The sequence below is a fragment of the Aspergillus melleus genome (assembly GCF_016097325.1).
Source record: "Aspergillus melleus strain CBS 546.65 chromosome Unknown contig2, whole genome shotgun sequence".
Taxonomy (NCBI): Eukaryota; Fungi; Ascomycota; class Eurotiomycetes; order Eurotiales; family Aspergillaceae; genus Aspergillus; species Aspergillus melleus.
This window is the reverse complement of record NW_025763371.1, coordinates 3,927,997-3,952,678: the sequence shown is the minus strand read 5'-3', so window position 1 is coordinate 3,952,678 and position 24,682 is coordinate 3,927,997. Positions and strand designations below refer to the sequence as shown.

General features: G+C 52.2%; 7 protein-coding genes across 7 annotated transcripts; 4 read left to right on the top strand and 3 right to left on the bottom strand.

Annotated features, from left to right (window-relative positions):
• Window positions 1–631: 631 nt before the first annotated feature.
• On the top strand, window positions 632–1,903 carry LDX57_004174 (lipoate synthase; the record flags this gene model as incomplete). Its single annotated transcript, XM_046085831.1, has 1 exon — window positions 632–1,903. The coding sequence occupies one exon, from the start codon at window positions 632–634 to the stop codon at window positions 1,901–1,903; it is 1,272 nt and encodes a 423-aa protein (XP_045941794.1).
• Window positions 1,904–2,718: 815 nt separating this feature from the next.
• Window positions 2,719–4,311, bottom strand: SER2 (phosphoserine phosphatase SerB; the record flags this gene model as incomplete). Its single annotated transcript, XM_046085830.1, has 3 exons — window positions 2,719–3,042; window positions 3,165–3,422; window positions 3,475–4,311. The coding sequence occupies 3 exons, from the start codon at window positions 4,309–4,311 to the stop codon at window positions 2,719–2,721; spliced, it is 1,419 nt and encodes a 472-aa protein (XP_045941793.1).
• A 1,105-nt stretch (window positions 4,312–5,416) lies between these two features.
• met16 (phosphoadenylyl-sulfate reductase (thioredoxin)) lies at window positions 5,417–6,395 on the top strand (the record flags this gene model as incomplete). Its single annotated transcript, XM_046085829.1, has 2 exons — window positions 5,417–5,585; window positions 5,650–6,395. 2 exons carry the CDS (start codon window positions 5,417–5,419, stop codon window positions 6,393–6,395), a joined length of 915 nt encoding a protein of 304 aa, XP_045941792.1.
• A 2,578-nt stretch (window positions 6,396–8,973) lies between these two features.
• Window positions 8,974–11,710, top strand: sC (sulfate adenylyltransferase). Its single transcript, XM_046085828.1, has 3 exons — window positions 8,974–9,925; window positions 10,128–10,273; window positions 10,339–11,710. The coding sequence occupies exons 1-3, from the start codon at window positions 9,786–9,788 to the stop codon at window positions 11,535–11,537; spliced, it is 1,485 nt and encodes a 494-aa protein (XP_045941791.1). The 5' UTR covers window positions 8,974–9,785; the 3' UTR covers window positions 11,538–11,710.
• A 188-nt stretch (window positions 11,711–11,898) lies between these two features.
• LDX57_004170 (uncharacterized protein) lies at window positions 11,899–13,656 on the top strand (the record flags this gene model as incomplete). Its single annotated transcript, XM_046085827.1, has 1 exon — window positions 11,899–13,656. The coding sequence occupies one exon, from the start codon at window positions 11,899–11,901 to the stop codon at window positions 13,654–13,656; it is 1,758 nt and encodes a 585-aa protein (XP_045941790.1).
• Window positions 13,657–14,521: 865 nt separating this feature from the next.
• Window positions 14,522–17,161, bottom strand: LDX57_004169 (uncharacterized protein; the record flags this gene model as incomplete). Its single annotated transcript, XM_046085826.1, has 2 exons — window positions 14,522–15,714; window positions 15,781–17,161. The coding sequence occupies 2 exons, from the start codon at window positions 17,159–17,161 to the stop codon at window positions 14,522–14,524; spliced, it is 2,574 nt and encodes an 857-aa protein (XP_045941789.1).
• Window positions 17,162–22,584: 5,423 nt separating this feature from the next.
• On the bottom strand, window positions 22,585–24,124 carry LDX57_004168 (FAD-dependent oxidoreductase; the record flags this gene model as incomplete). The annotated part of the gene is made up of 5 exons (XM_046085825.1): window positions 22,585–22,756; window positions 22,826–22,901; window positions 22,991–23,284; window positions 23,367–23,652; window positions 23,711–24,124. The coding sequence occupies 5 exons, from the start codon at window positions 24,122–24,124 to the stop codon at window positions 22,585–22,587; spliced, it is 1,242 nt and encodes a 413-aa protein (XP_045941788.1).
• Between the last annotated feature and the right edge of the window lie 558 nt (window positions 24,125–24,682).

Genomic DNA, 24,682 nt, shown 5'->3' with positions numbered 1-24,682 from the left:
TAGATGTCGTCAGACATATCCCGGATCATCGCCAGTCAATCTTTACATTATTTCCTATCACTGTTTCTTACACTCTCGTTTCTTATCGCATCAACCACGCTCACTGCACTTCTCGTTTCTCTCCTGCTATGCAAGACACAAACTGCACCCGCTCGTGACACTCTCATTTACTCTGTTGCATCTCTCGTTGATCCAATTCTCATTTATTGTATTTTTTTTCCAATCCTCAATCTTTCGTCATATATCCCATTTTCCTTCTTGTTTCCAAAATTGTGACCCATGCCGACATAGTCGCCATCCTATCTATCCTATTTGTATAATCGTGTACCGTTGACCCCAGTGGTTGATATAATTACTGGTCTGACATAAGGTCCAGACCTAATGATACCCTTAGAATATTAATATAATACTGGCAATTCACACCATATCCCGTGCAACTTGCGTGATCCTCCTGTAGATGAACGTCAGCTTAGGGCTAGTTACCTTCCCTTTGCGGATTTCGGACCTAATCCTGATCCGGATTAGTGCTACATGACTAAGACGCGGGCAATTCGCCGTTATCTCGCGGAGCTGCTTCGTCTTTCCCGCGGAATTCCTTTCTTGCAAACTGCGCAAGTTGAATTGCTTCACCATGGCCGCCTCGACGAACCGCTTGAGATCTCTCTACGCCTCTACTTCCAGAGCTGTATCCCACCCAGGAGCAGCCGTCGCCCCCATTACAGTCCGCAGCTATGCCACGACAGACCCTGCGCCATCCGCCACCGGCGCCCCGGGCACGACGCCGCGTCGCCGAACCACCTTCAAGGATAAGCTGAATGCCGGCCCTTCCTTCTCAGACTTCGTCTCCGGCGGCACCGACAACGCTCCTCTCGATCCCTCCGAAGCCTATGCCCTCAAAACCGCCATGGTCGGACCCGCCGGCCGCAAGAAGGAAATGACCCGCCTCCCGTCCTGGCTGAAGACGCCCATCCCCGATTCCAAGAACTACCAGCGCCTGAAGAAGGACCTGCGCGGTCTCAACCTCCACACCGTCTGCGAGGAGGCTCGCTGTCCCAACATCTCTGATTGCTGGGGCGGCAGCGACAAGTCCGCCGCTACCGCCACCATCATGCTCATGGGCGATACCTGCACCCGTGGCTGCCGCTTCTGCAGCGTCAAGACCAACCGCAATCCGGCTCCCCTGGACCCCCACGAGCCCGAGAACACCGCCGAGGCCATCTCGCGCTGGGGCCTGGGTTATATCGTCATGACCAGCGTCGACCGAGACGACCTCGCGGACGGCGGTGCTCGTCACTTCGCCGAGACGGTGATCCGCACCAAGCAGAAGGCGCCGAACATCCTCGTCGAGTGTCTGACCGGAGATTATAGTGGCGATTTGGACATGGTGGGCCTGGTCGCGAGGTCCGGGCTGGACGTGTACGCGCACAACGTCGAGACGGTGGAGGCTCTGACGCCGCAGGTTCGGGACCGGAGGGCCACCTTCCAGCAGTCGATCCGCGTGCTGGACGCCGCCAAGAAGGCTCAGCCGGGCTTGATCACCAAGACCTCGTTGATGCTGGGATTGGGCGAGACCGAGGACCAGCTGTGGGATGCGCTGCGGCAGTTGCGTGCCGTGAACGTCGACGTCGTCACCTTCGGCCAGTACATGCGTCCCACGAAGCGTCATATGGCGGTGCATGAGTACGTCACGCCCGATGCGTTCGAGCTGTGGCGCCAGCGCGCCCTCGATATGGGCTTCCTGTACTGTGCTTCGGGTCCGCTGGTCCGTAGCAGCTACAAGGCCGGTGAGGCGTTCATTGAGAATGTCTTGAAGAAGAGACGCGCTGCCGCTGCCGCTGGAGCGCCGGGAGAGCAGACAGTCAGCAGCGACACGAAGATTGCCATCGATGAGGCAACGCGCTGATCTTCCTTTTTCTTTTCTGCCCCTTCCTTCTTCCCTCCCCAGCTCTACTATTTTTGTGTATTACTCCCGTTTCACCTTAGATTTTTGGATTCTGCTTTGTTATTGATCGGCGCAGGTTTTCTGGTTCTCTTGTTCTTGTTTCCAAAGCATTATTACTGGTTTACATTTGTGATGATTTTCAAAAATTCAGGAAGGAGAGATTTTCTCCCACTTCTTCTCAGGTATAGAGATGATAATAGGTATTGAGAGAACATAGGTTCAACACATAGATTCAAATTCGAATCAACTTCATCATAACTAATGCGCACGTAAATCTCATATGATATCCATGGCTGAGAAATAGAAATTAAATCATATGTACCCGGGGGGTTGGTTTCGGGTCTCCTCCACTCCTACGCCTCATGAACAATGTTGTCTCTCTCTGTCTCTCTCTCGGTCCGTTTGTTTGTTTCTGTCTGTCTGTCTGTCTCTTCCCCGTCTACTTCCTCCCCTTCGACCATAGAAGGTTCAACTGGAGCGTGCTTCATCCGAATGTACTAGCCAGCCTAATGACAGATTGCAAAGAAGAGTTGTCGACTTCAACGAAATAGCAAAGGAAAATCAAGGATGAAAATGGAAAGCAGGAAGGGCAGGAAGGCGATGATAGGATAGGGGAACCCATGTTTCAATGCTGCTCCACAACAAAGACCACTTCAAATTGCTGCATTTGGCAAGGAAAAGGAAAGGTTGAGAGAAGACGATAATACTCTTAACCTTTCCAAGGAATTCAACAAGAAATGGGACTACCTCCAACTACGGGTTCTTCTTCATGGGTTTCACAAGCCTTCCGCAGTCAGCTCCTTGACGTCCTCGTTCGAGAGACCAAGCAGGTAGAGAATGTCGACAAGGCTTTCTCCATTCAGACGGGTAGGGGCCTCCAGCTGCACCATGCTCTTGGCGCGCCAGGCGACACCGAGTCCAGCGGCATGGAGCATGAGCAGGTCGTTGGCGCCATCACCCACAGCAACGGTCTGGGAGATGGGGATGCCGTTCGATTCGGCGATGGATTGCAAGAGTGCTCGCTTCTGGGAGGCGTCAATGATAGGGTGGTCGGATACAAGTTTACCCGTGAGAGTCTGAGTGACCGGGTCGACCTCGAGCTATAGAATCAACACACCACGGATTAGCCAGCCGGGTAGGTAGAAAGCCTCCCTTGATGATCCGGGGCGGGGACGGTAGTTCAATGGTGAACATTAGCAAGCCAAGGGATGGTGGGGCATACATGGTTCGCGTGTGCGTAATCAATACCAAGCTCACCAGCCAGCCATTCGGCCAAGGGCTGGAATCCTCCACTAAGCACCGCCAGTTTGCAACCAAGGGTCTTCAAGGCCTTGCACAGTTCACGCGCACCCGGAGCAATTGTGATGACGGATTTCAGCTTCTCGTAGATGTCCGCGGGAACCCCCTTGAGCAAGCCAACGCGCTCCTTGAGCGACGCCGAGAAATCGAGCTCGCCGTTCATGGCACGTTCCGTGATTTCCTATCACTATCGTCAGTGGGGCGAAACGCTAGACCAGAGCGTACAAACATACCGAGACCTGCTTTTCCACGCCAATAGCCTTGGCAATCTCATCAATCACTTCATTCCGGATCAAGGTGCTGTCCATATCAAACACGACCAGTCGCTTGTGTCGGCGGAAAACGCTCTCCTTCTGCAGCACCACTTCCACGTTCCACTCGCGCTCAAATCGCCATATGCTCTCATGCTTGCGAAGATCGGTGAAAGTGAGGTAGTCGGGGTTAGGGGGAGGGGAGATGGTGACCTCGACAACGCGAGGCTGATCTTGGCGATCGAGACAGCGATGGGAAGTGTTCATGCGCTGATAAGGGATCGGGAGAGACTCCATGATCTGAAGAAAGTTCGTCAAGCATAGTTGCGACACAAACGGACCGTAGAGATGATCGAGAGGCTCGGGCTCTGGTGCCGGGGGTTCGCGCGGGATCTTCTCGATATCGATAGTCGGTGCAGAACCCACGGGAACCATCGGGGAAGGCAGTTTACTCCCTGGACGAGGAGACGAATCGGGGTGGAGATGAGGGTGGATAGGGTCGGAGGATTTGTAGTATATGGTAGCGACGACTTGCGGAGTTCCAGTCGGTAGGAGATTCCCTTGATGGTTGAAGATGCTGTGGATGATGCCACTCTCGGTCACCTTCTCAGGATCCGGGCTGATGGGGTTAGCGTTGAGGGATAACGAGCCCATGCCAGACTCGACCGCATTCCCCAGAACATTTCCGATGGTCTGGTTGATCGGAACCGAGGGCTTGTACTGCTGGTGATCTTGGATGAAGGAGTTGCTGCGCAACGTATGCTGCAGCATTGGCCGCTGTGGGCGAGAGGCCGTGGTGGTGGGGTTAGGCGCCTCCATTCCGCAGGATCTAGGGTGGGAAGTTGCGAGGGGGAGGAAGAGGAGAGGAGGTCAAACGCGTGACAGTAGATGAGGGTACAACGGAAGACGAGAAGCCAGTCAGCAAACGGACTCTGGAGAGCTTGACACTGGAGACTGCAAAGCAAGGCCTGACGTTTGCAAGAAAATCATGGATTTCCCCTGCAGTATCGATCGCCGGGCACGTGGCGGGGTGTTCGGAAGGAGAAGGCGGTCCCGCGATGTCAGACCGCCCGGCATAAACAGCGGCAGTTCACGTCCGTCGCTCCGGTTCCGACAACATGGCGGACATGCCTTGCCAGCAGATACCCACACGGCGTTTTGCCAGACCCAGCAGACCTCCGACTACGGGTGAATCATCCAGGATCGAGAGCTATTATTAATCTTTCCAGATGGAAGACAGTCTATCTGACTAGTGATGGACTAAAAAGTGCGTGGTTGTCCGGTTACATCATTGAGAGACGCTGACCAGGATCAGGGCCCCCTGCGTTCCCCTGGGAGAACATTGATGGAACAATGATGATGAAAAGCATAATAGCTTTGTCAGATGTCATACACATCGAACGGAATGCATGAATAATCATACTATCATCATCTCCGGGGTTCCAGAAGAACCATTTGGAAACGTGGAAGGCCAGGCATTTATCAGCGGTGATTGCCCGCCCAGTGTGTCCGGCCGACGACAGGCACCACAAGCGCAGGTATTGCGTGATTTTCTGGGGACATGAGGAAATTGAATTTTTCAGCAGCCTCCCCCATCCGGGCAGGCGGTCACGGGCAATGTCGTGATTGCCAGCGGCAGAATGAGCCGGGCAGGATGAAGGGTCTCTGGCAGTGAAGGACAGGCTCCGGTTGCCGGTGATGTCGTGATTGCCCCTGTCTTGCCCGCCTCTTATATGAGACTGGCGGTGGCTCTTCTCTTGTCTTCCTCACATCATCCCCTCGTCAGATTTGCAATTTCTGGGCCAAACGTCGTCATTCAATCCATTCCCGTTTCCTTACATATAGACTGCTTGGTTCCCTCTAAACAAACATTGTCCCACTTTGTCTACCCTTTGTTTTCCTCATAGCATCGGTCTAAGCAAAGATGCCTGCTAAGATGCCTGTCAACTACCCCTCCGAGTCCGAAGTCGACTCCAGAACCGAGTCTGGCTATGTGAGCGGTGGCTCGAGTGATGACTACACCCCGGAGATTGTCTTCACCAAGGCGCACTTGCAATTCCTCAACCGTCAGCTGCAATTTCTTGAACCTCAAGGTCAGCTACGGATGCCTGCCCCTCTTGTAGTCCACTCGGCCAATGCTGACTGATCTTCATGTAGATGTCTTGAGATGGTGTGTCACTTCGCTGCCTCATCTCTTCCAGACTACTGCTTTCGGCCTGACGGGTCTTGTCACTCTTGACATGCTATCCAAGTTGGATGTGCCCCGTCCCCAGATGGTTGACCTTGTCTTCCTCGACACCCTTCATCACTTCAAGGAGACCCTGGCTCTGGTTGACCGGGTCCGTAAGAGATACCCTCTCAACAACATTCATGTGTACAAGCCTGCTGGCGTCGAGACTGAGGAGGAGTTCGCCAAGAAGTTCGGTGCCCGTCTTTGGGAAACCGACGATCAGTTCTACGACTGGGTCGCCAAGGTCGAGCCTGCTCAGCGTGCCTACCGCGAGCTGAACGTCCATGCTGTCCTCACCGGACGCCGCCGCAGCCAGGGTGGCAAGCGTGGCGACCTGGACATCATCGAGGTCGACGAGGCCGGCCTGATCAAGGTCAACCCTCTTGCCAACTGGTCCTTCGACCAGGTCAAGAAGTATGTCACGGAGAACGATGTGCCCTACAACGAACTTCTTGACCGTGGCTACAAGAGCATTGGCGACTACCACTCTACCCAGCCGGTCAAGGACAACGAAGACGAGCGCTCTGGTCGCTGGAAGGGCCAGGAGAAGACCGAGTGTGGAATCCACAACCCTCGATCCAAGTACGCCCAGTTCCTCATGGACATGGAGCGCAAACGCCAGGAGGAGGCCCTCTCACAGGCCCTGCAGACCTCTCTCACCACTGCTCAATAAGCGTGTCGCGTCCACTGTCTTTTAATTTGCATTTACACTGGCGTTCTATGAATGGGGACTACCACATCTAGCGGGATTTCACATGGCGTTGCCTCTGTTTCAGACGGATTCGGGATCTGGAAAATCATGTCGTTATGAATACTTTGCGTCTGCTTCTTTATGTTTGAGGAAAATTCGGAAGGGCCAAAACAACCTGTCAACCCCACACTCCCAAGGGGAAGCCTGTACATAGCGGGTTGACGGGACTTGCTCAGATTACGACCCGATGGTCCGACTACGATAATGACTAGTATTATAGAAAAGAAAACTAGAGCCTTTTTCTCGAAAACCACTCCTATCTTGCGTAGTTTGTTTGCATGTATTCTTTCCCCTCTTTTCTTTCCTTTTCCTGGCTTTCTTCTACTGTAAAGTGCGGTGTCGGTCTTCCTGTTCGGTCATGTGGGGCATTTAACCCTAGTCCATAGAAATCATACCTTGGGTATGTTATGTGGGATGGTTGACAATCACTTCCATTATTATTAACTAATGACTTTGGATTCGCCAAAAGCGGGGTTTGGACCCTGAGTTATACTCGGGGCTCAGGGAGCGAAAAATCTACGGAGTGTGGACACCACGAGGAGGAAGGAGGGGAAACGCCCTGTAAGGCAGAAGAAAGATCATCAAACATGATCAACAGGTCTAAGAGAATGTAGACATCGTTCTCCACTGACAAGCAACTTATAATAAAATCCTCAAAGCATTCATTAGAAGTTGAAGATTTTACTACAATTGATTAAAAAGCCGCGAAAACTCACTCCACCATTCACAAACTATGAAGTAATACTAACCCTCTACAAACAAAGAATGTATGATTCCAATCCCCGGAGACATGGAACACGGTCACAAGATAGAGCGAGTGGAGACGGGGACCGACCCTTGTCGAATTTTCTCACGCGGTGGAATTAAGTCACGAACAGGTCGATTTACAATTCTCTGGCGGGATTGCGCCATCCAGGATTCTGCTTACACTAGTCTTGTTTGGGAAGCGGGTGATCTGGCTGGAGATCTAATCTTATCAATCTTATCTGGACGTCTGCTTATCGGCTCTCCCTCCCTCTTCTGTGCCTCCATGAAAGCTGAAAGGTGACAGCTGCCTTCTCTAGTTGTTCAAGAGGGGGGTGTACGCTACGAGCAATTTGGTTTATTTATTGCCTCAGCTTCTGATTGGAGACCTTTCCTTATGTGAACTTGATCGGTATACTGGAAGTACTTCTATCATTATGCTGGCAGTGAGATGATTAGTGTGAATATTCCTTGCAGGGTCGGAACCATGTATAAGCGATCTCGCGGAACTAAGTTTTATTTTGAGATGCCTTCAGCTTTTGTAAGTGGTATGCTTTCCAAGACTCTCCACTAACATTCCCAAGTAGTACACGTATTCCGGCCCCAACTTGAAATAGCCACCGTTGCTTTTTCCACCCGACTTCCGCCCCCTTTCTTCAATGCAATGTTGTCCATCTGGCCATCCATAAGTATGCAAAAAGAACAGTGACTCCTTAGAATATGTTCTTTACTGATCCGAGTATAGCAACAAAACCCGGGGCAAGCTAAGCACGCAACATACGCAGCCGATGACGCGTTAGCTGTCAAACTAATTTACCTGCGTCTCAGGGGGGAAGTTCGTGTCTGTCTGAGCTTTTGATACAGGTCTCTTGTCAAGCTTTCCACACGTTTCATGTATCGGCGTTCGTTACTCCATTGGGGGCCCTAATACGAAGATGGCAGGATTTACTCGATTCGTTGATGGAGGGCGACTATCCTTTCTCGAGTCGGTACGGAGGACGGAAGACGGAGGAATGGATGGCTGTGACTTTACGTGTTCCGCCTTTGAGATTAGGATTTCCCGTTGTAGACTGATGTACGGAGTAGGTACTCTTTTATTAAGATTGCTGCGGCGATGCGACATATCCCGTAGACCGATAAGTCCGACCGCCGGCCAGGCCCGTCACCTGATCTGCGCTAAACCCCATTGGGGACCGGGGATGCGCAATCACGCAAGCCATGCGGAGGATGTCGTGATGGGCCCACGTGATGACGCCGGCTGCCGAAAGCGCAGCGACTAAACCGCAATCGGAGTGAATCCTCAAGAAGTATAGGATTGTATACGAGTATAACGATGTTGAAGAAGACGAGGAACTTCCCCTTCAGTATCTGTGCGCAGACAACGTCATCCTCCGTCGCAGGTCCTGGCAATCATGTAAAAGAAACGTCCGATCGAATTTGCCGACTCGCCCCCTGAAAATCATGACTCGTCTGGGAGTTGGATGATCTATAGGGACAGATCACCATGAGGCGGCGACCAGGCCGGTCCTGTCAAAGACTCGAGTCCCACGGGGTCAACAAGACAGACGGATTCGACAATTGGTAGAGAGCCGAGGGAAAGGAAAATAGAAAAGTAAAAAGGCAAAGAAGAAGAAGAAAGAGAGCATGAAGTATAGAAGGGCCGCGGAATTAGCAGTGGAAGCCAAGGCCGGATGGACCAGGAAAGATCATCGGAACTCCACCGACTGACGACTCAACGAGTGTTATTCTTGCGACACCTGGGACTGGATCAATCGCATGGTGGGAGTTTTTACATTGGATCTCAGGGTGGGATGGGGGTTTTTTTTTTTATTTTTCCAAATTTCGTTCTTCTGGCTCATTCTTGCTATCCGTAATCCGTCGAGGTCTCCATAAATAATAACTGGACTCTGCCTACTTTTCCTTCCCCTCATCCACTTTTTTTTCCCTCCCCCTCCTTCACCTTCTTATTTCTTCTCTCTTGTCCTCCCCCATCCCTCTTTCTCTCCCTTACATTCTCTTCCCACCCATCTTCATCCCCTCTATCTCTTTCTCCTCCCAATCCTCAAAAATGGCCAACTCTCCTCACGGTGGTGTCCTGAAGGACCTCATCGCCCGCGATGCTCCCCGCCACGATCAATTGACCGCGGAGGCGGAGAAACTGCCCGCCATCGTGCTCTCTGAGCGCCAGCTGTGCGATCTGGAACTGATCATGAACGGTGGCTTCAGTCCTCTGGAGGGTATGTTCAATTAGCCAATTACTTCCCCCGATGGTGCCTTTCTTGGTACTATGACAACAGCGCTTGGCTCCTGCCGGTGATTGGGAACCGCCCAAGGCTAACTCGTATATCTTCCGCCCAGGTTTCATGAACCAGAAGGATTTCGACGGGTATGCTTCCATCTACTCTCATTTCCCCTCAACCCAAGACATTGGCAGGGAACATGCCTATGAAAAACAGAAGCCTACATCTTCTGTCGCAATCGTTATGCGATCGACCAGTCGGCTGACCCCACCTCCCCTCGTTTAGTGTCTGCGAGAACTGCCGACTTGCCGATGGCAACCTGTTCTCTATGCCCATCACTCTGGATGCCTCTCAGGAGACCATTGATGCCGGCAAGCTCCAGGCCGGCTCTCGCGTTACCCTGCGGGATTTCCGTGATGACCGTAACCTCGCCATCCTGACCATCGATGATATCTACCGTGCCGATAAGTAAGTCGACTTATTTCACCCCTCCGAAACTCTCGGTTTTGTTTTACCCTGCTGGTCGTAGTGTTTGGCTTGACTCGTTTGGTCTCGTACAACTCCGTGATCTTAGCGGGGCCAGGCCGGTGGCCATGGCGCCGTTTCGGGATTCGTGTATAGTGGGTCTGCATGACGCGGTATGGCTGACATTCTGTTACCACCAATCTAGGGCAAAGGAAGCCAAGCTGGTCTTTGGCGGCGATGCGGACCACCCCGCTATCAAGTACCTGAACACCAAGGTGCACGACTTCTATATCGGTGGAAAGGTTGAGGCTATCAACAAGCTGAACCACTACGACTATGTCGCCCTCCGCTGTAGGTCTCCCCGCGGTTGCGCCCACTGTCTCTTGGACTCTAGCTAACGGGCTTGCGAAATATAGACACCCCCGCAGAGCTGCGCATCCACTTCGATAAGCTCGGCTGGAACCGAGTTGTCGCTTTCCAGACCAGAAACCCCATGCACAGAGCTCACCGTGAGCTGACTGTCCGCGCCGCTCGCGCGCGCCAGGCCAATGTCCTGATTCACCCCGTCGTCGGTCTCACCAAGCCCGGTGACATCGACCACTTCACCCGTGTCCGAGCCTACCAGGCTCTCCTGCCCCGTTACCCCAACGGAATGGCCGTCCTGGGCCTGCTGCCCCTCGCCATGCGTATGGGTGGTCCCCGCGAGGCCATCTGGCACGCCATCATCCGTAAGAACCACGGTGCTACCCACTTCATCGTTGGTCGTGACCACGCCGGTCCCGGTAAGAACTCCAAGGGTGAGGAGTTCTACGGTCCTTACGACGCTCAGCATGCCGTCGAGAAGTACAAGGACGAGCTGGGCATCGAGGTCGTCGAGTTCCAGCAGGTCACCTACCTGCCCGATACCGACGAGTACAAGCCCAAGGACGAGGTCCCCGCCGGCACCAAGACCCTGGACATCTCCGGTACCGAGCTCCGTAACCGTCTGCGCACCGGCGCTCACATCCCCGAGTGGTTCTCCTACCCCGAGGTTGTCAAGATCCTCCGTGAATCCAGCCCCCCTCGTGCCACCCAGGGTTTCACCATCTTCCTTACTGGCTACATGAATTCGGGCAAGGACGCCATTGCCCGTGCTCTCCAGGTCACCCTGAACCAGCAGGGCGGCCGCTCCGTCTCCCTGCTGCTGGGTGACACCGTCCGCCACGAGCTCTCGTCCGAGCTCGGCTTCAGCCGTGAGGACCGTCACAAGAACATCCAGCGCATTGCGTTCGTCGCCAGCGAGCTTACCCGCGCCGGCGCTGCCGTCATTGCCGCTCCCATCGCACCTTACGAGGAGTCTCGCAAGGCTGCTCGCGAGGCCGTGTCCCACCTCGGTGGTTCTTTCTTCCTGGTCCACGTGAACACTCCCCTCGAGTACTGCGAGCAGACCGACAAGCGTGGAATTTACGAGAAGGCTCGCCGCGGCGAGATCAAGGGTTTCACCGGTGTCGACGACCCTTACGAGGCCCCTGCCAACGCCGACCTCACCGTCGACGTTTCCAAGCAGAGCGTCCGCAGCATCGTGCACGAGATCATCCTCATGCTCGAGACCGAGGGTTACTTCGACCGTCTGTAAGCGTGTTAAAATGGGTTAGGAAGCGTTTTTCATTATTATTTCTCCTTTGTTTAATGTATGGATGACGGACTTGAAAAGAGTTCTATGAGTCGGGTTATAGAATGTATGCTTTGATTGCAATAGTTAGATTCCCCTTGAAAGAATTTTAGGAGCCCAGTGTGCTCTATTCCACCAAATGTGTTGTCCTCAGTCCCGACTCCTTCAGTAAATCGTACATATTCCTAGGGATGCACGTGACCCGCTGCGCATAACGCAAACACGACAAACAGTACAAACACCCGCAGAACTTCCTCATCGCCAAACCAGCGGAATCTACAGTTCCTCGCAACTCCGCCAGCATAAGAAGACGAAGCATCGCAGAATGCTGCCATCTCGAGCTGCACTCGGTCGGGTACCGGGGGCCGCCCTTTCATTACGGCCCCGAAGCCATCATGGCCTGCGCCAACCGTTTCGTCCCTTCACGCACAACTCCCGTCTTTCTCTCGTCTCCACGCCGTACAGTCGTCCTCAGCTACCTTTTCTCTCCCCCGTGACGGGCACACGCCCTCAGCCGCCCATTTCGATTCACCTCCGACAGCATTTTGCCCGGTTGATCTCGACCGAGAGCCGGAACTACTACCGCCGACGGATTTCCCGTGGTCTTCGAATCGGTCTGTCGTTCTACGCGATCCTGGTCATGTTCCAAATCATGAAGCTCGGCGTGCACCAGGAACAACTCGAGCATCAATGGCCCACACCGCCAGAGTGGTCGTGGAAAAGCCGCTGGTGTCTCCGGTCGGCTGAGGCGCAGCAGCATCCCGAGCAGATCGGCCAGCTGTTGGCCAGTTGGCCGATGGTTGCGGCATACGTGCGCGAGCTGATCGAGCGGTTGGAGGATCCCGAGATCGAAGGACAAGGAATTGTCGAGCAGAGCGATGGCGGGTTTCTGGTTGAGGGAGTGGGGAAGACCGGATTCGACATCACCGCCAAGAGTGAGCCGTGGAGGAGAGGGTATCACCAGGCCCTGATGGGCGCTGCTAGGGCCGCGGAGAATCTCGACGGCTGGATGACGGATCGCAAGCGACGCATCTCCGCGCCGGCGGAGTACGTCGTTGGGCCATCGAACCCTCGTCCGAAGCCCATGCCGTTGGGTCAGAAGACCACGCTGCACGAGGAGGATTGTGAACCGGCCACCGCCGGCCCGGAGACCTTTTACATGAAGATTCTGACGACGCGGGGCTTCGACACGAGGCAAAAGCTCGACGCCGCGCTCGCCTACGCCGAGTGGCTCAATTACAAGGGTCTCCAGGATACCGCCAGCGACATGTACAGCTGGGCCATGGACATCGCGACCTCCGCGTCCCCCGTCGAGGCCTCGAAGGTCGTGGACCTGAAGACGGGCGTGCTCAAGAATGACGGCAAGCACCTGCCCTCTGAAAACATCCTGCGCGTCTCCACGGCCCTCGCGGTCCATCACGCCCGCCAGAGGAACCTCCCCGTCGCCCTCTCCCTCTTCACCTCCGTCCTCCGCGCGCGTCGTGCCCTCCCCGAGCCCGAACCGGGCACCGTCTTCCCCACCACCCCCTCCATACCTAAATCCGCGGACCCCTTCCGCGCCCTGTTCAACGCCCTCAAAACCGTCCTCATCCCCGTCGAATACCCCGCGGCTCTTCCCTCCGGCGACGAACCCCCCGTCCGAGCCCCCACCGCCCCCTGCGACGAAGCCGGCCTGATGACCTACATCGGCGAGATCCTCTTCGCCTCCTCCTCACCGGAAACCGGCCTCGCCTGGACCCGCGACGCCGTCGACATGGCCGAATCCACGATCTACGACCTCGGCGGTCCGCAATCCCTCGACGCCCAGCGCTGCACCGAGTGCCTGCGCGTCGGCCTCGACAACTGGAAAACAATGGTGTCGCATCTCCTAGCGCAGGCGAAGAAGGACGAAACTGACAGTCTCCAGAACGCCGAGAAGGCGTGGTTCGGCGGCCAGAAACGCGCGCAGGCTAAGACTCTAGAACGGAAGCGCTGGGACGCGGAGAAGCTGATCCTCGATGATCGGATTAATCGACTCTGGCCGGCCCTAGACGGGGAGTCTGGTTTGGGCTCTATGGCGCCGAATGCTTCGTTGTTTGCTTGATTTTCTTCTCTTCCCCTTTGTCTATCTCTCTCCATGGAAGTGTGAGAGATTCATGGGTTTCTTCCCTTTTATACATTAGTCACATACATACCATGGTGTTCGTTTTGCTGTTTTCTGCTTTCATTGTGTTTTTGGATCGGGGTGTTAGCGGAAAATCTCATTTCTTTTCTTCCTTTATTATGTACCTGTCCCTCTAACCACCCTACCTTCTCAACTGTATGTATTACCAATCTACCAAACCAATAAATAACCCTTTGAGCGTAACAAGAAAGGGGAAATGGATGTTCCATCTACTATATCTATGGAATGATTGTTTCTGATGCATTGATAACAAATCCAGTCAACCAGTCTTATAGTTAGTTCAGTCTACTTTTATTCTAAGCATGTTGAATTCAACTAGGTAGATGAACCCTGGACAAAGTTGTATGATGATGTTTTTGATAGAATTGGATCTAGATCGATAACTCGAAGAAATGAGACGCTGGCGTATACGTAGAAACATACTAAGCATATAATTCAACCCTATCCAACGAAGACAAGTATATAAGAAAAGCGATGCGAATGCGAATGCCATGCAATGGATGCAATTCAATACCAAGCAATGCAATGCAAAACAGCGAAACAGATTACAGAGAACCAAGGAGTAAAGCTCAAACCGCCAATCACTCAGTAAGTTAATCTACTTGCACGGAAACAAAATATGAAATGAGAACGCGATTTTCAACCAGAGCCGGGGGATATATATAGAATTGTCAAAAAAAATCAAAAATAAAATAAGGAAGAAATTCCTCTAGAAGAATTAGAATAGAACAAATAAAGACCGGCAATCCATCACTGCATTACCACAAATCACCCCGAATTGTAATTAATTACCGCCCACGACATCTCCGTTTGGCAAGGTGATTTTGTATCCCTCAAAGTCCAAAGAAAAGGTGCCCTTGACGCCGGATTCGGTAAGGTCAATGCTGAAATCCTTGCGGTCTGAGTCCGGGTACGACTTGGATAGGTATGTGTGAATCTTCTCTTCTGAGTAGGTAGCGGCTCGGAAGGCCCCGGTTTTCTCAAAGATGTAAAGTACAGCGATGCGGGAGAAGTCGACGACTTTCGTGGAGACCGTGGTCGAGGTGGGCGATGCCGTTGCGGTCGATGTAGCAGATGACGTGGTGGTCGTGTGAGATGCCGACTCGGTTTGGGTTGCCGTGGGGAGACCGGTGAAGGTCAGTGGTTTCATGGTTTCCGTCGGCACGGAGGTATCGAAGACAATGCCGTTCAGGGTGCCGGCCGGGGCTCGAGCAGCGAGCGTCCGTGTACGCACGTTCAAAGTGGTCGGGTTTGGTGGCCTGGAGTCGGAGGACGATGCTTGGTCTGGGATGGACGGTTGTTCGGAATCAGGTATGACTAGGAGGGTGCGACGGTCCTTGCTGGAGCCCGTGCTCACGCCTTTGAAGGCGACGAGGGAGTTTTCGGTGGTGCAGGAGACATTGTTCTGGCTAAACAGGGCCATAATAGTGACCGGGTCCAGAGGCACGCCAAAATCACTCTGTGCGTTGTCAAACAAGCGTGGAAGGTTGCTTCCCATAGTAGCATTCTTGGACGAAGAGCCATCGCCGATTTCAGTTGTGGTGCAGCTGGAGTCGCCGGAAATCGTGCATTGCGAGCCGGTAAATCCGTTCGAGCAAACGCAGGAGCAGACGTCTCCACTGGAAACACTAACACCCCCGTTGGCGCATGGCGAGTTGCTCTCACAGCTTGCGCCACTGTTCTTGTTGGCGACAAGGAAGACGGGGACGAGCACCGCCACGAGGATGATAACGATGACCAAGGCACAGAGTAGAATGAACAGCCAAAGAGGCATTCCACAGCAACGACGAGGGCGCTTTTCAACCTTCTCGTTACCTTCCGCCTCCGGCATAGTTTCATTAGACTTGATGTGGTGCAGAGTAGACCTTCGGAAAAAGACAGGCCACGGTGACCCGCGCCCTCCTTCTGGTGTAGCGGCGGGTGGAGGGAATGATGCGAGGAGATCCTTGATTGACCCGGATCTGCGATATTGATGTCCTTTGGTCACATGTCAGTACTAAGTCTCGTCGCTATATGTTCTACTTAACAGGCCTGGTTACTTACCGGCAAATCTGGGACCTCCACCGGGGTTGAGTAGATCATTCCTACTGGCCGTCCGTCCGTGTTCCAAGTTCGAGGCTAATTTCGTCGCACGTCGAATCAAGTCGGGAAGACTTGTCAGACTTCCGCGCTTCTCTGCATCGCGAACCGCCGTCATGTCCAAACGAGGGGGTCTCCGAGCGCCCGGCCTTTTGTCACTCATTGTCGGAGCAGCTCTGGGAAGAACGCCTAGCTCTTTTTCCATTGCTCCCATATTCGGGTTTGCGCGGTTTGGTACAGGGTGTTCGTGACCAAGATCCAATACAATCGGTGCCTTTTCCAGATCAAAATGGGACGAGCTCGTGGATGTCGAAGAGAACGAATCTCGTCGGTCAGTTGCGCCGACGGCAATCTCTTTGAGGGCGGCCTCTTGCGGGACAGGTTTTGGCATGGGTGCTTGGGGTGGCGGCAATGGCGAATCTGCGTTAGATCGTGAGATGGTGCGCAAAGCTGGCACACCTCTCTTGCCTAGGCTTGCTTGTCGGACAAGAGTAACGTTCCGCTCTTCGCCCGTGGATTTGGGACTGTGTTCCTCATCAGACTCGCCGTCGAGGTAGGTTTCTAGGATATCGGACTCGGCACGAGCAGAGCCCCAGCTTGAAGGGATAACTCTGCTCGATGCGAACGATCCTTCATGGATGGTGGGGCTGTCAGATCCCTCCTCCGGTATAGGTGAAACGGAGGATTGACGGTTGAGACCAGGTCGCAGCTGTGCTAATGGCGGCGGGGCAAGATTTGATGGCTGTTTCTGAAACTGTCTTTGGCTTTCGGCGGTTACAGGCTGGGCGGGAAAGGGGAAGTCTGGGATGGAAGGGATTGAGCCAATCGAAGAAGCCGCAGATTGTCTGAAAAGATCATCAGTCGCCACGGAGATTCGAGGAGTCGAGACTTCGGGGTCGGTAGGGCTTGGGGGAACAGGTTCTCTAATGAGAGGACGGGGCGGCGGTGGCGGATGTCCCAGAGGTTGAGAGAATGAGGGAACTGCTGGGCGTTGGAAATGCAGCGGGCTAGGAGTAGCATCCGAAACACTTCTCTCCGAATAGACTGACGGGGATGGCAGGTCAGGCCGCGGTGGTCGCTGAGGCGGGGGACCTTTGGGGACGAACAGTCTGGCGCCAGGGTCAACCATGGAGCCCTGCAGATTATCATTCGGCAAAGGCCATTGGGTCATATGGGCCTGATTCGTCCTGATAGGAGGCGGCGGCCGCGGCGGTCTAACGTTCGCTGGGGGCTCTCGAGCCTCTGGGCGTCTTCCAGCTTCAAGCATCTCCCTTGCCCGGCGAACTGAGCCCTTTCTCTCCATAGCCCCGTTGGGGTTGGGCCCGGAAGGCTTTCCGGGATTCATTGGCGATATGATGGGTTAGTGGCAGTTACGGCGCGTTTTGGCGGAATGGAGTGTTTTGTAACTGCACACACATAGGATGGGATCTTGCGACGAGAGACGTGTATCAAGATTTACTTCGTCTTTGTCGATAAGTGAACGATCCCTTGGTGGGAAAGTGTCCAGCTCGACAGAATAGTCGAGATTTGAATTCGGAAGGTGAATGAAAGCAATGAGAATGACTTTAGATAATAGGTTTGCAGATCTCTAACAGTAATGACCTGTAGCAAGATACAAACACTCAAAAAGAATGGGGCTTGAGAACCAGATGCTCAAGATTGAAAAGAAAGACGTTGATATAACGTTGCGATGGCACTCAATGCCTCTGCTGTGGCGCAAGTATGGAGATGAGTCAATGCTACAGTCCGGCAGCGCATGGTAGCGTTATGAGATAAAGAAGGCATACCGCAAAGGGATGAAGAGTTGTTGCTGGAAGAAAAGAATGGAAAGAGAAGAGAAGACTTGGTTCAGAGCTTCATGGTATCGAACTCGTGCAGAACCTCAACTCCGACAAAATCACTGGCAATCCTTTCGGAATTCAGCCCCTGAGGATGACGGCGAAAGCATCGGTTAGCCCCATCTGATCCAAGTTATGTGATGTATAATTTGACTTACGGATTTATCAAACGAACGGTTCCAGAACAAAACAAAGAATCAAAAAACAGAGCTTCTAGCCCCTGGTGAATTAAAGAGAGAAATGGCAGAGAAGCAAAGAAAGGAAAGAAAACCAGGCCAGAATCGCGTGCAAACGGGGCGTTGTGTGATAGCACCACCTGGGTGGGTAATCAAAATAAGGGTTTTTTGCCAGCACCCCGAGAAGTTAGAGCCAAAACTTAAACATTGATATTATTATTCCGCTGCTTCATCTCCGTCGGATGGGCGCATAAGACTCGGATAAGGGCACAGCCTGTCTAGGACGGGCCCAATTCGGTCCCAGTTCGATCGAGTGGAGTTGGGACCGAGTCAAGTAAGCGTGGAAGCTGACACGGAGGGCCGTTTGATAGTGACTCGAAAGCCATATCAGGCAGAGCCAGCCTGTCTACATGTACATCAGCATGGCGAAGGGGGGAACCTGGTCGGTACTCGAGGCCCCAATTACGTCGTCGCGTTACACAAGAAGCTTCAGATGCGTTATTATGCTGATTATGCTGCGAGGCAGCCACTCTTTTTTCCCCCCTGCTCTGCTGCGTGCGGCTTTGCAGGGCATTGGCGGACCTCCTGAATAACTGCGACAACCATCACAAAGACGCGATGTAGGCGAAGGACACGGATTGGCTGAAAATTGGGATCCGGAGTAAACGAATCAGTCGGATAACTGGAGCATGGGCCCGGAGCGAATAAAAGGAACGGATCTCGGCGGAGGATCCACCAGGTACCACCATACCAAGCGCATGGCGGTTGACGCTAGGTCTCAGTTTGAGCAGAGGGGGCCACTTTAAAAAGCGGCTAAGCGGCCCCGATATTTCAACATGAAACCATGCATCCCGTGTCCGTGATCCAATAAAGAGGGGGAAGCCGAGGCTGGGACCATGATTGACCAGGATTGACCTGGGAAGATCAATTCTGACGTTAGCCAGTCACTGAACCGATCGACTGCATATCACCAACGCAAATCACATCAGAGCGAGAGCGTTTGTAGAAAGCCAAAAACAATCAAAAACAACCAGCCTCGTCGTGGTGGGAGGCGGGAGAGCAAGAAGACTGGATGACACCGTCGGCGGCTAGTGTCGCTTCCACCCTTCGGGGTGGGCTGGCTTTGGTTTAGTCCAACGGGGTCAACTCGCCGATAGCGCGCTGGGACTATATCTGCCGATATTAAAGGCGAGCGTGCAGGGGCCCTAGTGAGACAAAATACCGTATGACTATGAAGATGATGTGCTGATCGCACTTTCAAGGATGATGAGGGGGGATGAGAAGGAAGAAGGAAGACGGAAGACGGAAGAGGAAGAGGAAGAGAGAAAGTCGTTGCTGCCTGAGGACACTTTCCTGCCACCTGACTTTTTTCCATAACAACTAGGATTTATTTCTCAGAAATAAAATCTGTCAAAGGGACATTCTCTGTCGGAGTGGGCCTCAAGTCCTCAACGCAGTCTCCTCTAGTGGCTTGGGCAAGCTATTCTTCAATCTTCACAGCTAAAATCAATAGTTCCCCGACTAAAAGATTACAGCCATGTGGCCGACTGGTCCTCAAAGGCTCAACAGCCTAACAAGTCAGCACTTACGTCTTCCTCCGTGTTTAGTTACTTACCGCCGTATTCCTTCGTCTCGCTACTCAGTGTAGTCTGTATTCCCCACCAGAGTCCGGCAGAGATACGGACTGCCGCCCAGCCATGCGCTCGAGGCAGGGGATGTAACCATTATATGCCAGCTGCATACGGAGTACTACTGGTATCACAGCATATTTCCAGAATGGGATTTCTGCTCTGGATTGTCGTCCCAGAACGGAAGAATTATGGGGACTTCCCTAAATATAGCTTGGTTCACGGGCCCCAGTCTCTTAGACTCTTCGGAGCTCGAAGCCACTTAATCTATATCCCCTAAAAAAGGTTAGTATCCTCCCAGACAAAATAAAACGGCGCTTCTGTCCCTAGCAGTCTCTTTCTTTTTTTCAATGAATCAGACACAGCACAAACGGCACGCTCGCATGTCCCAAAACCTATGAAGACGCCACGGGCGGGTAGTCAAACGGGCACAAAATGAACGAGGACGGCCTTCGTAGGCTGGGTAGGACATGGCTTGACACTCGATGAGTGTAAAAATCACTGGAAGGACTCTAGGGGAGACATTGTGCTCACTGACTTATCCGCTAGGTTCCTGATTCAACTTATCCAAGAGAACCTGTTGTCCGTGACTGCGGGTCTCTGACCCATATGCTTGATCGTTATATGGCTCCGATGCTATATTTGTCGAAATGGAGCACGTTCGATAGATAAAGTCCGTAGGTAATCCAAAACGCAGACTGTCTCATTGCTTTGGGATTAATACTCCGAGGTGTCCGAGTCACCGAGTATCAATAGATCCTGAACTAGTAGCGAAATCCTTATATTAATACCCACATTCGGCTGTCTCCATCACGATTCTATATGACAGTGCTCTGGTCCATTGGATATTGGAGATATTTATAGAACGGGGCTTATTACCGTTAACATTTGACTTAAGTCCATGGACAGAGAGAGACATTTTAGGTTTACTGGGTAGACTGTACGGAGTAGCAACCGGACAGATCCATCTCGGACATATCATGTCTCTAATATAACTCTTTCCCGAAGATGATGTCGGCCGGCACTGGTCTAAATGCAACGAGCTCAAATTATGAACATAGCAAGAGAGAATGTCACAAGCATAACTAGCGATATCTTTGGCGAAACCCTGGCTGAATTGTGAGGCAGGGGTCCATCAAAGTCCAAATTTCTCTGTTTCATCGCAATACCATACAAATTCTCTGTAGATTTCTCGGATACAATTATCCAATTGACGCTGCTTACTTGGTCGATTACCCTAGAAACACCACTTCCATGTTTGATCTATATTCCATAGGAAACGCACCGGTGGATGCTGATTCCCGACAGCCATGTTGAAATGAGGCCAGTACAGGTGAAAGTCTACAGCCTGGACTGAAGTAGCGCTGAGGCATGATTCCGTGGTCGCATAATCCACGCTCTTTTAGCCATTTATAGACCATTTACTCGCAAATGTGAGTACCTACTTCGCGACATAGAGGTGCGGGTTCTATTAGCCCTCTATTGCGATGCTCTTGATGGAAACTTAAAATTTAGCTATACAGTCAACGATCAGCCTTCAGCACTTCCTCCTTCACTTTATTAGGTTACTAATAATTTGATATATGTTATCACAGAAGCTGTGACTTAGATAATATCATATATATATCGCGAGTGTAAAAACATAAAGAGGAGGACTTCAGGTATATATATGGCGATCGTCTCCCAACCTTTCCCGTCTCGCTTCTCATAATATCTATGAAAACTTGCTTCGTAGGTTGGCCTTTTTGATTCATACATATGTGATTGAGTGCTTGACAAAGGCAGGAATTGAATAACTGTGCACATATCACGGTATAAGACCAAAGATGGTATCATTGACACGCCTGCCCCAGCACGTAGTCTGCTGCACCGAACTCATGTTTTAGACACTTGGCTCGAGAGATGCACAGACTCTGTCATCAAGGGTAAACATTCCGCATAATCTTAGTCCTGTTATCAATTCCCGCTGCTGTTAACTTCCACAAGGCAGTAGGGCCTCTTTTTCATTCGCCTTAGAACGTCTTGAGGATGCTAACATAGACAACTACCTTTTCGCCTCTTCTGATCTGTGTACCTCAGCAAATACCTATTATCTAGCCCAATGACTCCAGCTATGCGTTCTGGCATGACTGCTCAGCTACCTCCGCCTCTTGGCGCCAGTATCACCCAGTGCCGACAATCTGAACGCTCAAGGACTGCTTGATCTAGGCTAACCGGGGCATACTGGCCATGCTTGATTAACTATTCTGACGACCTTGGATAAAGTGCACCATCTTGCTCTATGGGAGTATTTTATTAGAGAGCACAAGGATAAGAGAAAACAAAGACGAGCTCTTAGCGAAGTGGAGTTACTTGAACTATTTATTGATTTATCAGAACTGGGAAGACGCGTCTGTTAGCCACGCACAGAATTGCCCTTGGACGTGAATCCAGCGTCTCAACTCTAATCATTCATCTGACATCCATTGCGTGTGGGCATACAGAAAGGAAGGTTCCTCCTCATCGTACCAGGCTGCTCATAAGCATCACTACTTCGATCATTTCACCAATATCCTCATGCTCTCTCTCAAGTGTACCGCCCAGATCCTCAAAGCAGAGGTATCGCAATATGACTGTTAAAGAGTCCTGCTTATAACTAAACCAACAAGGAATAAGTAAAAGATTTACGCTGGAGTCTTTGTTTCCATACTTATTAGGATGCTCTAAAAAGTGCACTATAGGCAGACTGCTCGGGAAAAGTCGATGTGCTGATAAATCTGGTAAAGTATAGGCATGCAGCGTGGTGATAGCAAGACAACATCATTTTGTAGCATCCGCAATCAAGCAATCGAAATTACATCTAAATGGTAAATTAACTCTATTGAAACATAAATGTATGCAGGCTCATCACGCTTTCCATAAAATAATAGAGGTATTCCATATGAGAATAGATTGCATCGGCATTCGTCTCTCCAGGGCGAAAGGTACTTCTTGCATTCGAAGATAAGAAAATTATAAGCTCCAACGTACCTACTAATTTATAAATCGTAATATATCCATGACCCTATAATTTCTATGTCCTGTATTCTGAGTCCAGTACACCCTATGCTCAACTCGTCGGGCTCGATCCTCGCCTCTCCAAACCACCTATTTGAGCACTCTCCGCGCAACAAGAGGACTATTCCCCGCTTTGATAATGGAAAAGTCGTGCGCGTCCAGACAAGCTTTCCGAGAGTTCTCGACGGACGGGCCAGCTCGCGCCGTCATATCCTTTTCGTATGCCTTGATGCTATCGCGGATAGAATCCGAGGATGATTGACTATAGAAAACAGATTTAGATATATCACCCCTCGACGAAGCACATTAACAGGTCAAGGAAAAAACGAACCTGATTGATGCTAAATCAACTCTCTTCGTGAAATCAAGCACGTCGACAATGGCGTTGTTTGCGCCTTCTCCGCGAACTATACACACGCTGTCAATACCGACATCCCAAGTACAAACATTGAATCCCAAACCCATCAAGAATAAAAGAAGAGGAGAATAGACTCACACATGGTCATTGAGTGAGCGGAATCACCCAGCAGCACAGCCCGCGGCTGCTTGTTTGTCTCCTGCTCTTGCATCCAATCTTCGATCTTGATGGGGACCACGTCGGCATCGTCGGGCAGATCGTGGACCAGGGATCGGAATGGTTCGGCCCAGTCTCCTGTGAGAGATTTCATCAAGGCAATGCGCTCTTTGGTCCCGGCTGGGATATCGATTCCTCTGTCGTCGGACCAGGAGACAACGACCTGGCAGAGGTATCCGTCCGGACTGTTGTCGAAGTTGAAGGGACTGTCGAGGACTAAGGATTGGAATATCAGAGACTCGCTTGTTTTCATTATGTGCGAAACAAATGTGGTATACAGACGGATTGGGGAACTTACAGCTGAAATATAGATATACGTTTGATTTCGAGTGTGTTCCCTGGAAGAAGAAGGGGTCCAGGGCTCGCACGGCAGCCGCTTGCTCGACCGAGTACCGTGTCGTGGCTCCGAGTAACTGAATAGGCAGGGGCGCATTGCGATAATTTGATGGGTACAGAGACTTGCGGACACGAGAACGCGAGCCATCGCAGGCGACTACGATAGAGCCACGGTACGAGGTGCCGTCTTCGAAGCGGACCGTGACTGAATCGTCGTGATACTGGACGTCCTCGAGGGTTTTAGACCACTAGATAGACGCATCTCCGTTAGGAATGACAAGGGCAGAAAGGACAAAGAATACCCACGTGAACGTCAACTCCCGACGTCAGAAGCTGCCTGAACCGTGAGCGACTCACTCGGATGCGCTCCGCAGCAGGGACGCTGCACAGCGCCTCCCCCGTGGCCAGGTCAAAGAACTGATAGCGGCCCTTGTCGCCGTTGCTAACGGCCTCCTTGTTCACGAAGGTCTCCGGGAGCTGGGCCTTGACGTCCTCTGGCAGCAGCTCGTAGAGGGCAGGCAGTGCCCAATGCAGAGTTAGACCCCAGCCGCCGGCTCGAGCGCCGATCGACGCATCGCGCTCGAAGATCTGGTAGGCGATCCCTGATCGACGAAGATACTGCGCGAGAATGAGACCGCTGATTCCCGCCCCGATAATCAGGATCGGCAGCGGTTCAGATCTCGGGGCCGCATTAGTGACCAGGTTCTTTTCTTCTTTCATTTTCGCTGCTTTCCAAAATTCCGAGGAATGCGGGCAAAGAGAGAGAATGCGATACGATGAGATGACTTGGCAAAGGGGTGGCCAAGGCGCATCAAGGGATTGTCTGCCCCGGATTGAACCGGGACCAACCGTGAGCAAATAAAATTGGAGGCCTCCTCCGAGATGATGCGAAGTGGATGATACGAATCCGTCTCTCCAACCGGTGTAGGTACAGCTCCGTGCTACCCTGTGCTACTACTATGACTACTCGGATCTATGGCTCAACCACGGCCATACCCGGTCGAAAATGACGGCGACAAGGCTGGCCACTCAATTTGAATACTCCGGCGCTATCGACGCAGATTGAGTATTCAGGGGGGAAAAAAGCCATCCGGAAGGCTTAATTCGTGACGGCGACGAAGAAAGGCCTCAATCCTGGCCGCATCCTAGCATCCTAGACGCTCTCGGCATCGGGATGTCCAAACAAAGCTGACGGAATGGTGCGTTGGCTCCATTCGGCCCCCATTGTCCAATGTCCAGGCTCCCGAGTTTAATCTATTAGTGGGTCCGTCATGGCGA

What these genes read in the sequence shown, in the direction of transcription:
- sC (XM_046085828.1), top strand. Translation starts at nt 9,786, where the DNA reads ATGCCCATCACTCTGGATGCCTCTCAGGAGACCATTGATGCCGGCAAG. An exon ending in GATATCTACCGTGCCGATAA is followed by an intron (nt 9,926 to 10,127) that starts GTAAGTCGACTT and finishes CCACCAATCTAG; the next exon opens with GGCAAAGGAAGCCAAGCTGG. An exon ending in CGACTATGTCGCCCTCCGCT is followed by an intron (nt 10,274 to 10,338) that starts GTAGGTCTCCCC and finishes TGCGAAATATAG; the next exon opens with ACACCCCCGCAGAGCTGCGC.